General features: G+C 35.9%; 3 protein-coding genes across 5 annotated transcripts; 1 reads left to right on the forward strand and 2 right to left on the reverse strand.

The window, feature by feature from the left end:
* On the reverse strand, positions 5,361–7,661 carry LOC18597716 (L-type lectin-domain containing receptor kinase V.9). The gene has a single exon (XM_018120674.1). It carries the CDS (start codon positions 7,655–7,657, stop codon positions 5,489–5,491), a length of 2,169 nt encoding a protein of 722 aa, XP_017976163.1. The 5' UTR covers positions 7,658–7,661; the 3' UTR covers positions 5,361–5,488.
* Positions 9,130–11,288, reverse strand: LOC18597717 (L-type lectin-domain containing receptor kinase V.9). The gene has a single exon (XM_007026895.2). It carries the CDS (start codon positions 11,286–11,288, stop codon positions 9,321–9,323), a length of 1,968 nt encoding a protein of 655 aa, XP_007026957.2. The 3' UTR covers positions 9,130–9,320.
* On the forward strand, positions 12,257–14,842 carry LOC18597718 (glucose-induced degradation protein 4 homolog). 3 transcript variants are annotated; one of them, XR_001927744.1, is made up of 10 exons: positions 12,257–12,432; positions 12,625–12,680; positions 12,917–13,060; positions 13,435–13,437; positions 13,581–13,654; positions 13,804–13,858; positions 13,926–13,988; positions 14,083–14,210; positions 14,298–14,393; positions 14,472–14,597. XR_001927744.1 is itself a non-coding variant. In XM_007026897.2 (9 exons), the coding sequence occupies exons 1-9, from the start codon at positions 12,387–12,389 to the stop codon at positions 14,548–14,550; spliced, it is 648 nt and encodes a 215-aa protein (XP_007026959.2). In that variant the 5' UTR covers positions 12,259–12,386; the 3' UTR covers positions 14,551–14,842. The 3 variants fall into 3 exon arrangements, 2 of the variants coding, with proteins under 2 accessions (XP_007026959.2, XP_007026958.2); XM_007026897.2 differs by lacking the exon at positions 14,298–14,393 and having other exon boundaries at positions 12,259–12,432; positions 14,472–14,842; XM_007026896.2 differs by lacking the exons at positions 13,435–13,437; positions 14,298–14,393 and having other exon boundaries at positions 12,260–12,432; positions 14,472–14,842.

Raw genomic sequence — 15,232 nt, forward strand, 5'->3', positions numbered from 1 at the left:
TATGGCAAAGTGCTAAGGGGCAGAGTAGCCGTTAAAGAAGAGCTTGTTAAGAGAAATCTCCTTCACTCTGAGGCGGCTAATTGTGTGTTATGTAACAACAAAATGAAATCAGTCAGCCATCTTTTCTTCTATTGCATTGAATCTTGGAGGCTGTGGTGCTTGTGGTGTCATGAATGGAAAATCACTACTTCTATGCCAATGGTTCCTATTTCGTTTTTTAAGGCTTGGAATTCTCATTATGTGGAATTGGTCAAGAGAAAGTGTGGAGGATGTCCTTTTTCACCATTATTTGGTTCATCTGGCTTTATAGAAATGAAATGATTTTTGATGGGAAAATGTGGGATTTGTTGAAAGTGCTGGATATTGTCAAACTGAGAGTGGCGTGGTGGGTCAAGTTCAAATGGCCTGGTGACAACGTCGTTTCTGATATTGCTACCACTCCTTTATTGGCTTTTGCTCCAACCTCAAAGAGAAAGGTTAAGAGCATGGTCTCTTGGGAATGTCCACCTGCAGTTTGGCTCAAATTTAATACCGATGAGGCTGCTAGAAGATGTCCAGGCCATCTTGGAATTGGAGGAGTTTTACGCGCTAACAAAGGGGTTGTCAAGGTGACTTTTTCAAAGAAAGCAGGTTGGGGGATGCTAACCTTGCCGAAATCCTTGCAGTGAGAGAGGCTATGATTCTATTTTTTGCCTCTTCATGGTGAACTCTGCTGGTATTATCATTGAATCTGACTCCAAGAATGTAGTCTTGTGGATGACACATCCTAAGAAAACCCCATGTGACGCAGGAACGTCAAGGATTGTATTTTATTAAATTTAGTTTTTGTTAATTTAGTTAATTTAGAATTTATTTTCTTTATTTTATTTAAATTATGATTCTTTTCTTATTTTTATTTTAATACTTTTAAGAATTAGTATTTGATTAGGATAGTCATGTTCTATTTAAGAATAGAACACCTATTTTATTTAAATCTCTTATTAATTATTCTAATTGTATTAGATAACTAGTAGTAGAGTTTTATTAGGATTTGGGCTTATAATACTATAAATAGGACCCTTAGGCTTAGTTATGAGACATTCAGAATTGAGAGTTAATAAATAATATTTTCTTAAGCATGAGTGCTTATTTCTCTAGGCTCTTTTAAAAAGTAAGAGGTTTTAATATCTTTGGCCTAGCCAATCAAAGTGAGATTTTGGCTATTTTTCACCTTAGTGGGGTTTTCAACCTTGCCAAGATTGGTGATTCACCTTAGTGGGGTTTTCAACCTCTCCACGATTGGTGTTTTTCATAATGCCTAGGTGTCTTTACAACGCCCCGGCGTCAGTTTGGTATCAGAGCGGGAGGATTATTATTCGCTGCATAAGTTCAGATTCGCTGTCAAGTTTCGATACTCCCTGTACGAGTAATTTTATTTTTTTATAGTTATATCATCATCTTTTTTTTTTCTACATCACCATAAAAAATAAAATGCCGCCAAGACGTCAAAATAGTCAAAGAGATGATCACGAGATTGAGATTGCAGAACTACGTCAGCAAATTCAAGAATTACAAGAGCAACTGGCAAGACGTAATGCTCAAATAAACAATAACAACTCTAGTGATGAAGAAAATGACACCAACCCGTTTCATCAAAATTTGTCCTCTGATGAAGAAGTACCTATTCGTTGCCTGAGAACTACTGCTACCAGAGATTTGGGAATCAAAGTCGACATTCCTGAGTTTGAAGGAAGACTTCATCCTGATGACTTCCTTGACTGGCTTTACACAGTAGAAAGAGTTTTTGAGCTCAAAAATATTCCCGATGAAAAACGTGTGAAGCTTGTGGCAATTAAATTGAAGAAACACGCTTCTATTTGGTGGGAAAATCTCAAAAGACAACGAGAAAGAGAAGGCCGCTACAAGATCAGAACATGGGATAAGATGCGTCGAGAACTCAACCGTAAGTTCCTTTTTGAGCATTATCGACAAGAAATTTTTATCAAATTTCATAACTTGAGGCAAAAAACAATGACGGTGGAAGAATATACAATGGAGTTCGAGCAACTTCACATGAAGTGCGATGTCCATGAGCCTGAAGAACAAACTGTAGCTCGTTATCTTGGGGGTCTTAATGTTGGAATTGCAGATGTTGTTCAACTACAACCATATTGGAACTTAAATGATGTCATCAAATTAGCATTAAAGGTTGAAAAACAATAATCACGAAAAAAGTCAATGAGTTCATCTAGACAACAAGAATCTACCTCAAACGATGAAAGTCAGAGTTCAGTAACCATTCCGCCTCTAAAGGTAAACTCTTCCAAAATTGCAAGTGGTAACGATAAAGAGACTACTTTTACTCGTGCTTCTAATGTCAACAAAAAGTGCTTCTAATGCCAAGGATTTGGATATATTGCTTCTGATTGTCCGAATCGAAGAATTATTTCCTTAGTAGAAGAAGAAGATTATGCGAATTGGAAAAAATTAGAACCAGTCTATGATGAGTATGATGACGAAGAGATAGAAGAAGTTTCTGCTGACCATGGAAAAGCTCTTATTGTTCGTCGTAACCTTAACACTGCCATGATGACTAAAGATGAAAGTTGGCTTCGTCACAACATATTTTATACAAAGTGCACATCCCAAGGGAAGATTTGTAATGTCATTATTGATAGTGGAAGTTGTGAGAATGTTGTTGCCAACAACATGGTGGAAAAGTTGAAACTTCCAACTGAAATACATTCTCATCCTTACAAGCTACAATGGCTGAGAAAAGGAAACGAAGTAAAGGTAACAAAGCGCTGTTGTGTTCAATTCTCTATTGAAAGTAAGTATGAAGATGAAGTCTGGTGTGATGTTATCCCAATGGACGCATGCCACTTGTTGTTAGGACGACCATGGCAATATGATCGTCGAGCTCACTATGATGGATACAAGAATACTTATTCCTTCATCAAGGATGGAGTAAAAATTATGCTGACTCCATTAAAGCCAGAAGACCGACCAAAGAGACAAGAGGAAGATAAAGCACTCATCACTGTGCCTAGCTTAAGCAAAGCTTATTGTGAGTCAAACCATTTATGTCTCTTATTAGTCTCTAAAGNCTTATCACTGTGCCTAGCTTAAGCAAAGCTTATTGTGAGTCAAACAATTTATGTCTCTCTTATTAGTCTCTAAAGAGAATAAAGTGTCTTCATCCTTATCCAATGATGGTCAAACAAAATTGATCAACCAAAGTTCGGGAAACTTATCGAGAAGCTTTGTGGACAACCATGCTGTTAACAAGACTACAGTTAAGTGTGATTTTCCTATCCCTCGATTTGATGACATGTTCATTGGCTCTAAAGTGTTTTTGAAGATGGATTTGAAGAAAAGAGATCAACAAATTCGAATACGACTTAGAGATGAATGGAAAACAACTTTCAAAACAATGGATGAATTGATCAAATGGTTGGTATGGACTATGACAATATATGGATCCAGACATCAACATGGAGTATGTCCAGGCCTACTCGTCAAAGCCGAGTTTTTCTGACCCGAGGAGAATAACGCAGGAGCGTCTAGAATTGTATTTTATTAAATTTAATTTTTTACTAATTTAGTTGATTTAAGATTATTTTCTTTATTTTATTTAGATTAGTATTCTTTTCTTATTTTTATTTTAATACTTTTAAGAATTAGTATTTGATTAGGATAGTCATGTTCTATTTAGGAATATAACACCTATTTTATTTAAATCTCTTATTAATTATTCTAATTGTATTAGATAACTAGTAGTAGAGTTTTATTAGGATTTGGGCCTATAATACTATAAATAGGACCCTTAGGCTTAGTTATGAGACATTCATAATTGAGAGTTAATAAATAATATTTTCTTAAGCAGGAGTGCTTATTTCTCTAGGCTCTTTTTAAAAAGTAAGAGGTTTTAATATCTTTGGCTAACCAAAGTGGGATTTTGGCTATTTTTCACCTTAGTGGGGTTTTCAACCTTGCCAAGATTGGTGATTCACCTTAGTGGGGTTTTCAACCTCGCCACGATTGGTGTTTTTCATAACGCCTAGATGGCTTTACAACGCCCCGGCGTCACCATGGAAGCTACAGCAACTCATCTTTCAGACTGTTTCCCTTAAAGACAGTTGTTGGTTGGAAGATAAAACACACTCCAAGGTCAGGTAATACGGTAGCTAATAACCTTGCCAAGTCTGAGATTGATAGAGCCCTTGATCTGCTCTGTGTGTTTCCATAACTGCTTGAGTGATTGGGCATGCTTTTGATTGTGTTTACTACTATGTTGCTGGTGCAGATCACTTTTTGCATGATAAGGCCGACAGCTTTTTGGATTGTTTTGCTTGTGTATGGATTTGCAAGAGGGAGAAACATCCAAAATGGCCATGTTTCTCACTCTTGCTCTCCCTTCGCCCTTTTTGGCTGTTAAAGGTGGCTGTAACTTCTTTGAATCTTGCTAATATCATATTTTGTAGTTGTATAGTATTTTGTTTTCCGCTGGCTTTTTTGTATGCCAAGCTTCAGGAAGGGCACCTAGACCAAGTCTTTGCTAGTCCCTTCCTTTTTGTGTACATAAGGGATTTCACCCTGCTTTAATGGAAATACTTTTAATCTTAAAAAAAATATTACATCATTTCTTAGTTTAATTTCTAGATAAAAAAGAGAAACATACAAACGCAAATGTACATAATGAGAGGATACAAATAAGGGTATAATTTCTTGAGATAATACAAAGGAAAAATAAAAAAAAAATCGACAGTATTAATTAAAATTTTGGGATTTCCTTGATTTTAAGATAAGAAAATATTGTGACAAATTTGGTACATAATCTTTCTTCTTCTAGATTTCCTAACTGTGTTTCTTTTGTTCTCTCTTAAATGTCTTTTCCCTCTTGGAGCAATTACATAATGTCAAAGCCTTAGAGGTCATCAAATGTCGTTTTTCTTATGAAAATATAACTTCTATTGATGAAGAAATCACCCAGAAACAGAATCTATTCCAGCTGAAGTAGCTCCAAACCAAATTAAGCTCAAAGTCCTCACCGGGATTCAACCCTGGTAGGTTAGCTAAATCATTTGCCTCTCTCTTAACATTTGAAGAAATACGACTTTGAAAAATTAGAAGCTATAAAAAGAACTTCCTCAATCAAAACAGAGTTTGTAATTCACTAATTTGAAAGCATCACTCACACTACATTCTAATGTTTGCCTGTTCAAATACCAAAATTTTTATTTTCTCTAATACAGCAAGACAACAACAAAAGAAAAAAAAATCAGTATATCCAACTTGATATCCTAATCTCTCATATCGGATATGAATATGATTGTTGAAACTCGTAACTTGAATTTAAACTTTGCTAATCACATCAGTAATACTTGAATTCGAGTAATAATGTCTAACTAGTTTAAAACGTGTAATAACTGATATAAATCTTTATATAAAGAAAAAAAAAACTATAAATCAGTCTAATAAAATTGATTCATTAGTTATAGCATTACAATCAACGACCTCTAGATAGGAAAGATTCAGTGATAGTAACTGATGCTCTAGTAAAATCATTTGTCGATGGTGCAGAATAATCACTGGACTCTTCGACAAGCTCTGAGGTGTGAAGAATTGGATCCAAATTTTCAGGGAGTGAAGCTTGGCCTCTCAGATACAAGATAACTTGTGACATTCTAGGCCTAAGTGCTGCCACATTGTGTGAGCAAAGTAGTCCAAGTTTCAACACTAGATCGGTTTCCCCAACCTTGAAGTCATTCTCAAGTTTGGAGTCTGCTGTCTTTAAGATATCACCTTCCTTCCAACATTTGAACACCCAATCCACCAAATGCACTTCTTCAGCTGATGCTCTTTGCTTGATTGGCCTTCTACCGCAAGTCACCTCCAAGCAAAATGCCCCAAATGCATAAACATCGGTGCTTGTACTTGCCTTGCCTGTTTTAGCAAGCTCTGGTGCCATGTAGCCAAAGGTGCCAGCTACATGCGTCGTTTGAGGATCCTGTGCATGTTTGCTACATCTTGCAAGCCCGAAATCACCTAATTTTCCATTAAACTCACCATCTAATAACACGTTGCTGGCCTTTATATCTCTGTGAATGATGACTTCCGCCCACCCTTCATGCAGGTAGGCAAGCGCAGTGGCTACATCTTTGATGATGCTAAATCTTTGATTCCAATTGAGAGTGGCCTCTGGCTTGTTGTAGAGGAACTTGTCAAGACTGCCATTTGGCATAAAATCATAGACCAAAAGGAGCTCATCTTTACTTCGACAATAGCCAAGGAGTCGTGCTAAATTGGGATGTCGCAGCCTACCGATTGTGCCAATCTCTGCAATAAATTCTTTCATCCCTTGCTGAGATTTGTGGAAGATTCGCTTCACTGCAATTTGGACTTTTGATCCGGGTAATTCCCCTCTGAAAACTTGTCCAAAACCGCCCTGTCCAAGAAGCTCCTTTTCATTGAAACCTCTAGTTGCTATGAATAAATCCTTGTAAGCAAACCTATGAGGTCCGAATTGAAACTCCCAATCTTCAAGTAACTCAACAAATGTGTCTTTCTTTCTTTTCAAGATAAAAATGACAGAGACTATAACTCCCACAAAAAGTACTCCAGCTATTGACAGTCCGACTGCTAGTGTTATTTTCTTTTTCCCAGATCTTTCAATGCTTGCGCTTGGTACCGATGGAAGTTTGGCCAGATCAAGATCTTCTGCTTTCCCATCTATCTGGAAGCTCCAACCCAAAACATAACTAGATGCTGTTAGTTGAGCAGTGGCGGAAGAGAAACCTACATACATCTGATCCAAAATGAAAGGTGATAAATCAATATCCACAGACAATAGCGGTTCTGGCTTACTCGTGTTAAACCGAGATAACGTGACATTAAGTTGATGCTTTGCACCATCATATTCCACCCAAAGTTGTCCCCCTTCTCCACTCACCAGATCAACAGGGTCCAATAGACCGCTTTCAGGGACATCGTTTGCAGAAGTTAAATTCACTGACGATAAGCTATTGATATCAATCCCAACGTGGTTACCATTAGGATCACCAAATTCTTGGTTTAGAAACGTATCAAGCTCGACGGCAACAATATGATTGGATGGATTTCCATTATTTGTACGATTGAATAGACCCAGATGCTGGCCAGATGCAACTCCTTGGCCTGATATAAACTCCTGGGACGGAGCAAGCACAAAGGCCATACCGTGGCCCCGAAAATTCTCAGGAACCATAGCAAACACGAAAGTGGTAGAGAAAGAGGACGCATTAGTATTTGATGAATTCTTGAACCTAAACGGGACCGAATAGAAAGCGTGGCCAATCTTAAAAGATTCTGTGTTTGTAAGTCTGCAAAGACCGTCGGAAACTTCCGCTACACCAGCCAGTTCTAAACTCTTATTCTGGCCAGAGACCAGTCCTGAACTGAATCCATTGAAAATGAAACCTTCATTGCTTGAGGCTGCCACTTTGATTAAAACAAACAACACCAAAAAATCCTTAAGGCACATTATTGGAACTCTCTGATTGCTTTTGGTTTGAATTGATAAGTTTAAGCTCAACAGATAGAGTGAGAATTGAGAAACTAAGAAGTTAGCAGGTAGTAGTTGGATTCTTCGCTGACATATTGGACCAGATTTTCTGCAAGTCAAAGAACCCTGCACCATGCCTGGTGTCAAACATTAATTGGTGCCAGACAAAAAGTAGACTATTTCTACCTGCTAAGGAGTGACTCAATTAGTAAGCTATTTTGCCAAGAATTGCATACTTATCCTTTTCTTGATACTTTTAATCTGGTTGTTTTTGAAACATTACATACCCAATCCTTGAAATAAAAAATTAAAGTTTATTCTTCTGATTCTTTCAAGACTTTTCTTCAATACCATCCAAATCTATCCCTTTTGTTCCTATTATAAGTGTTCAATAATTTTTTGAACAGCAAACTAAAGTTGTCGCTAATTTGAGAGTTTTTTTTCAATCCAAAGAAAATTTTGGGATATTTTAAAACTTTATCAGTAATCCTAATGATAGAGTGAGAATTGAGGAACTAAGAAGTTAGCAGGTAGTAGTTGGATTCTTCGCTAACATATTGGACCGGATTTTCTGCAAGACGACGAACCTTCTCCCAGGCATGGTGTATAATATTAATTGGTGCAAGAAGTTGCAGAGAAGGAGTGGCTCAAAAAAGTTGCCATTGATAAGCTATTTTCCAAAGAATTGCATTCCTATCCTTTTCTAGATACTTTTTGACTTTGTGGTTTTTGAAACATTACATATACTTAATCCTTGAAATAGAAAATTAAAGTTTAACCTTCTTATTCTTTGGAGACTTTTCTTCAACACTATCCAAATCTATCCCTTTTGTTCCTATTAAGTATTTAATAATTTTTTGAACAACAGACTAATTGAGAGATTTTCTTTCCATCCAATTAAATTTTTGGGACATTTTAAAACTTCATCAAAAATCTCAATGACATGATCATATTCTCTTCTTTATTTCCATAGAAAGGCTTTCTATAGTTAAGACTGAGATTGTAGTTTTGGTGCATATGTACAGACACAAAGGGTATCAGTCGAATCGAATACTGCTTCTTTTGCATGTAAAAGGGTTCGATTCTATACAAATGAATCAAAGTTAATTCTCTAAAAAAAAATGATTTAGTGCATATGTTGCTGCCCCATAAAGGAGAAGCAAGTTTTGTAGTGCTGCAAAGATAAAAACTAAAAAGAAAAAACAAATTAATAAAAAGAATGGTAATTTTCACTTACATATATTCCTAATAATTTTAATTTTTTTTCTACATGATATTTTGTGGGTTTTTTTTATTAACATCCATGGATAAGTCTATACCCACTAGATGTTAGGTTATTAATTTTAGTTAATAAGATTAAAAAAATACCCTTCAATGTGAATAAATAAGTTAATTTTGAATTAAGGGTACTTAGATAATTTTATAGAATAAAATTAACCGTCTAGACATTTATTATCAATGGAAACATGCCTTAAGGATCAACGAAAACATAAGTTATTCATAGTGTTAATTGAGAAAAAAAAATATTCAGGTACTAATTGGAGCAAAAGAGAAATCATAGCTACCATTTGAAAAAAATTAAAACCACAAAATATACATATGGAGTTTAGTCTAAAAAGAAAAGAAATAGATTATAACGAAGGTTATAGTCTAATGGCTTCCTCTGTCCATTTAGTCCAAAGCTGTGGCAAACTAAAAAGACATTATATACATAAACATGTAAGCTGTAAGCAATCTGATTACTTAAAGCAAGCATTAAGGTGTTACTTCTGCGTATCTATCTGTTATCCCACTGATATCAACGCCCTCTAGATAGAAATGATTCAGTGACAGTCATTATTGCAGTAGAATCATTTGCCCCTGCTGCAGAGTAATCACCGGGCTCTTTCGCATACTCCTGAAGAATTGCATCCAAACTTTCAGGGAGTGAAGCTTGCTCCTTCAGATACAGGATGATTTCTGGCATTCTTGGCCTGACTGCTGCCACCTTGTGTGTGCAAAGTAGTCCAAGCTTCAATACTAGATTGATTTCCCCAACCTTAATATCTTTGCCAAGTGTGGAGTCTATTGTCTTCAAGAGATCCCCTTCCTTCCAACATTTGAACACCCAATCCGCCAGATGCACTTCATCGGCTGATGCTTGTGACTTGATTGGCCTTCTACCACAAACAACCTCCAAGCAAAATGCCCCGAATGCATAAACATCGGTGCTTGTGCTTGGCATGCCTGTTTTAGGAAGCTCCGGTGCCATGTAGCCAAAGGTACCTGCTATATGAGTGGTTTGAGGACCCTGTGCAATGTTGCTACATATTGCAAGCCCAAAATCACCTAATTTTCCGTTCAGGTCACCATCTAATAGCACGTTGCTGGGCTTTATATCTCTGTGAATGATGACTTCCGTCCATTCGTCATGCAGGAAGGCAAGCGCAGAGGCTACATCTTTGATGATTCGAAATCTTTGATCCCAATCAAGCGTGACCTCAGGCTTGTTGTGTAGAAACTTGTCAAGACTACCATTAGGCATATACTCATAGACCAAAAGGAGCTCATTATTAACTCGAGAATAGCCAAGAACTTTAACTAAGTTGGGATGCCGCAGCCTTCCAATTGTGCAGATCTCCGAAATGAATTCTTTCGTTCCTTGATGAGATTGGTGAGAGATTCTCTTCACAGTAACTTGGACTTTTGATCCAGGTAATTCTCCTCTGAAAACCTGGCCAAAACCACCTTGTCCTAGAAGCTCCTTTTCATCGAAGCCTCCAGTCGCTACGAGTAGATCTTCGTAAGGAAATCTATGAGATCCGAATTGGACCTCCCAATCTTCACTTATGTCAGGAACTACGGCTCTTTTATTTCTAAATGCTAAGAAAACCATGGCAGATATTGTAACTGCCACTAAAAGTACACCCGTTAATGGCAAAACAACCGCTAAAATGACTTGTTTCTTCCTAGATTTTCCCAGGCCTGGTAAAGAAGGAAGTTTGTCAAGATCAAGGTCTTGAGCTTTCCCTTCTATCTGGAAGCTCCAACCCAAGACATAAAGAGATGATACTTGTTGACCAGTGGCAGAAGTAAAACCTACGTACATTTGTTCTACAATGATTGGTGATAGATCTATATCCATTGACAGCAGAGGGACTTTTGGCTTACTTAAATGGATTGGAGACAATGTGACATTCAGCTGATGCTTTGTTCCATCGTATTCCACCCAAAGCTGTATCCTCTCCCCGCTTGCAAGGTCAACATGCCTGGATTCACTACTTCCAATGGAAACGTATCCTGCATGGCCCGATATGGCTGACGTTAAGCTATTGATAGCAATCCCAACATGGTTATCATCAATGTCATCAACTTCCTGGTTTTGGAACGTGCGAAGCTCGACTGCAACAATATGATTGGACGAGCTCCCATTATTACTAAGGTTGAACAGCCCTAGACCCTGGCCCGTTATAAATTTCTTGGAAGGAGCTAGCACAAGGGCCATGCCATTGCCCAGATCTGGGGCGATGGCGAGCACGCAAGTGGTAGAGAAAGAGGAGACACTACCATTTGATGAGTTCTTGAACCCAAATGGAACAGAATAGAAAGCCTGGCCAAATTGAGAAGGGGCTGCGTTTGTGAGCCTTACGAGACCATCATCTCTCACTTCTGCTACACCACTCAGTTCTAAGCTACCACGATCAAATTTTTGGAAAACGAAACCGCTGCTGCTTGCTGCTGCCACTTGGATTAAAACAAAAACCACTAAGAAATTCTTGAAATACATGACTGGAAGCTGTGTCTGATAATGCACTGTTTTTCTTTTTTGGGAATCTGATAATTTCCAGCAAAAAAGTGTAACGCCCCATGGGGGCTTGCTTGAAGTGTCTTAAAAGGTATGAGAATTGGGACGTGAAGGAGAGTGCTGATTGGATTTTGTTGGCTGACGATGTTGGACCAAACCGTGTAAGGACCCTCCAAACTCAAAGTCATCCAATTTTCTTTCCATGGCATTGTTAGCACGCATTGCTTGACTCAGAAAGAGACTGATTAACGTTTTGCATGCAATAATTACAGAATGATAATGGCATAGTTCATGCCAAAGGCTCAAAGGAAATTATGGGTAACTAAATGTCCTTGCACATTCTAGAAATCTATCATTTTCGTATTTAATTTTTTTTTATTTTTTTGGTAAAAATAATGTTGCTGGTCAACATTAATACAACATTCCTAAGGTTTTATCTTGTTAGAACTCACCTCAAGGTCTCTTTCATTTCTTTTTCTCCTTTCAACAAGTTTTCCTTTTTCTATTTGGAAAAGGAATTTGAACATGCATTTGCCATCGGATCAAAATTCTCTTATGAAATTATTTTTTTATTAAGTATACGCGACTTATAATTGAATCAAATTCTTATATATTTTTACAAATAATTTTAAATTTTAAAAATTATTAAAAAAAATTTTAAATTATAAATAAAAATTCAAAATAATTCGATAAACCTAAATATCTTTTTTATTTTTTTTACTTAATCTCAAATTTTGTATTTTTTTTCTTTTTTCCCGTCAACAGGATTTTTCTTTTATTTTCAAAAAATATATTTGAATTCATTTTTTAGAGAGTACACACGCACTTATCATTGAGTCAAATTATCGAATAAATTATATTTCTACAAGCATTTCTAAGCTTTGAAAATCACCTTAATTATACACCAAAAAATTAAATTGGAAGTATAAAAATATATTGCGCGGGTCGGGTTTACTTGAATGATATGATAATTGGGTAAACCGGTTTTTACTCGGATCTTTTATAACCCTTCAAGTTTCAAGCTGATGAGTGATGATCAATTTCATTTCCGGATATTAAATCGTTGAAAATCCGGAAATAATGCCAGTGAGAGTCGCGGAGAACTCTGCACCTTCTCAAGTTTCAGGTTTTTCCTCCTTCTCAAAGCTATCTCTGCCTTTTTTCCCTGCCTTTTTACTCAATTGCATTAGGGTTTCGGTGATGGCTGAAATTTTTTCGATTTTTTTTTTTGCTCTTTGTAATTTGAATCTGAATTGGGTTGTTAAAGTTTCTGTCTTTTTTTTGGTTTTATTTTTGATATGTTTGTTTAACTTGGAAGGTACAAATTCAGGAAATACTTCACCCCCAGCTTGTACACTTTTGAGTGTTGGACAGGTCAATGCAATTTTCCCCTCTTTTGATTTTAGAAATTAATTTCTTGGGATTTTAAGATTTTAATTGTATTTCTCAATACCCTTTTGAATAAATTTGTAATTTTTGTGTTCTAATTGTTTGATTTTAGTTTAGTTTTAATTTTAGTTGAATGAAGACCTTGTTGCTAACGATGAGTGGAACTTTCTGTAGACTATGTTTTAGTGCTTGACTATATGACAGCATAGTTTGACTTGCAGGCATTTTCTGGTACTCAAAATGTTTCTAGTTTACAAAAAGAAGAAGCTTGGAGAGTTAATGTCCGAATTCAAGGATGTGATCTCGAACATGGGTATCTATGTGGTACCATGGAAGCTCTAAATGTTCCTATGGCCGATACACCAGTAAGTGGAATGTCTTTAATCATCTGGATAGGTTTTGAAATGTTTATCCAGCATGGGAGGCGTTTTCTTAAATTTTGTAGCGAAATGGTCGTTTAATTTAACAATGTTTGATGAATCTCCACCATCCAAAGCTTAAAGACATAACTGTAACATGTGCATCGTCATCTAATTTGGCTGATGATTTTTCGTCCATCTTTTTTTCTAATTCTTCATGGACATTACCTGCCAAACCTTTCTCTTTCTTAACCTCCTGTGTTATCAGTTATCATTATGATATACACAGGGGACATTCATGCATACGGCTTTACTTTAATACAAAGCGTACGAGATATGGCATGTGGTAATAAAGAGATATTATGCATTTTTCTTTTCAGATTGTAAGCGGTTGTTATCACTTCTGCAATTGTTTCCTAAATGCCTCCCTGTTGTCTCCAGCAAAATATGGGAAATCTAGCCGAACTGCAGAAATTATGATCTTACCTCCTATAGCATTCGTTTTTTACTTTTTGATGTTTCTCAGGTTGTAACCTTTTGGGAAGGGGAGATTGTTGATACAAAGAATTATACTTTCTACACTGGCAAGTGGGAGGCATCGTATGTTTCTTTCTTTCTTTTAGTTTGACAATTGGAACCTCTTTGCATAAAATTGGTGATAACTGATTAGCAATTTTTTTCATGGAAAGTTGGGAACAGTTAACATGATTCATATCCCCCTTTAACAAGTTTTGTAAATTTTTTAACAGGCCAGAGGATGATAAAAGGCATTGGACAAAGTTTCCATCTTTTTCACCACTCTTGGTAAGGAGTTTGAACTTGTACCCTACATGCAGAACTGTGCTCACTTAGATGGCCCTTTTCTTTCCAGAATCAAGTAGAGGTTGATGGTGGGAAATCTTTGGACCTGAGTAATTATCCATACATATTTATGGTAATTTGATCTCATTTATTTCCATAAATTTCTAAGAATTCGTTATACATTGACTGATAAGTTGTAACTTTCTTTCTCTTTTTATCTGGTTCAGAGATGGAAAGAGCAATACTTTGTAAATGTTGGAACAGACTGTGGGCTAACCATAGCTGGGTTTTATTATGTTTGCTTCTCTTGTAGCGATGGTTCTATCAATGGCTTCTATTACGATCCTAATAGCAGGTATGTATATTGCTTCATGGTATTTCATATCTTTGTTAATTATTGAATTACTCTAACTCTCTTCTTATTCTCCAAATGATATGACAGCCTGTAACTATGACAAAGGCTTGATCTCTTTTGGTTGAGGACCAGAATATTCAATAAACTAGATTATACTATACCACTTTGCGTTGTAATCATTATGTTCGTCTCTATTTCCATCTCCTCCTTTCTTTTTTGTGTTCAATTGGTTGACAAAATCGTCCTCAATGAACTTTGCAGTCCATTTCAGAAGCTTGAGCTGATATCTACGAATGAAGGAAGATCGGGATTCAGTTTTTCATCATATGAATTGCAGTAAATAAGAATGTAGGCTGTTGATTCCAATATATATTAGGGCAAACTGAATTTCTCTTTTTGCATGCCAAGTTGTCATGTTGCAACAGGAGAGACTTATGTGAACGTATTGCAGTGATCACCTCGAATCTGAAATTGTGATCTTTTTTGAAATTTTTTTTTTGGATGAATGTAATTTCGTGAGCACTATACAGGAGATGTTCATTGACTTGTATCAATATGATGCTTCATGCATATGGTCACCTCATGCTTGCAAGCTGCTAGTGGTTATAGAGTGTATAATCAAAACAAGTTAATTTTTGTCTGATTTTAGGTTACGTTTGGTTGACAGAATAGACAGAAATAAAATAGAATAGTTATTATGTGAGAATAGAATGAGATGATAATAAAATAAAATAGTTATTACTTAGTTTGGTACGACAAAGTAAATACGACAAGAATAATTATTATGACTTATTATAGTGTTCGGTTAGTAACAATAATTTTAGAATAAGAAAAAAATAGAAGATAAAAAAGATAAAACATCTTTTATTGTTTATATGATTATTTATTTTTATTAGATTTTTTTAATATTAATAATTTAAAATTTAATTAAAATATTAATAATTAATATTTTAAATATTAATATTTAATTTAATTAAATATTATTATGATCAATTATTTTATTTTATTTTATTTTTAAAAAT

This window comes from Theobroma cacao, chromosome 5 (assembly GCF_000208745.1).
Source record: "Theobroma cacao cultivar B97-61/B2 chromosome 5, Criollo_cocoa_genome_V2, whole genome shotgun sequence".
NCBI classification, from domain to species: Eukaryota; Viridiplantae; Streptophyta; class Magnoliopsida; order Malvales; family Malvaceae; genus Theobroma; species Theobroma cacao.

Excerpts from the sequence above, each read along its gene's own strand:
- LOC18597716 (XM_018120674.1), bottom strand. The coding sequence starts at position 7,657 with ATGGTGCAGGGTTCTTTGACTTGCAGAAAATCTGGTCCAATATGTCAG.
- LOC18597717 (XM_007026895.2), bottom strand. The coding sequence starts at position 11,288 with ATGTATTTCAAGAATTTCTTAGTGGTTTTTGTTTTAATCCAAGTGGCA.
- LOC18597718 (XM_007026897.2), top strand. The coding sequence starts at position 12,387 with ATGCCAGTGAGAGTCGCGGAGAACTCTGCACCTTCTCAAGTTTCAG. Across the intron at positions 12,433-12,624 it reads TGCACCTTCTCAAGTTTCAG|GTACAAATTCAGGAAATACT; the intron begins GTTTTTCCTCCT and ends TTAACTTGGAAG. Across the intron at positions 13,989-14,082 it reads ATTATCCATACATATTTATG|AGATGGAAAGAGCAATACTT; the intron begins GTAATTTGATCT and ends TATCTGGTTCAG.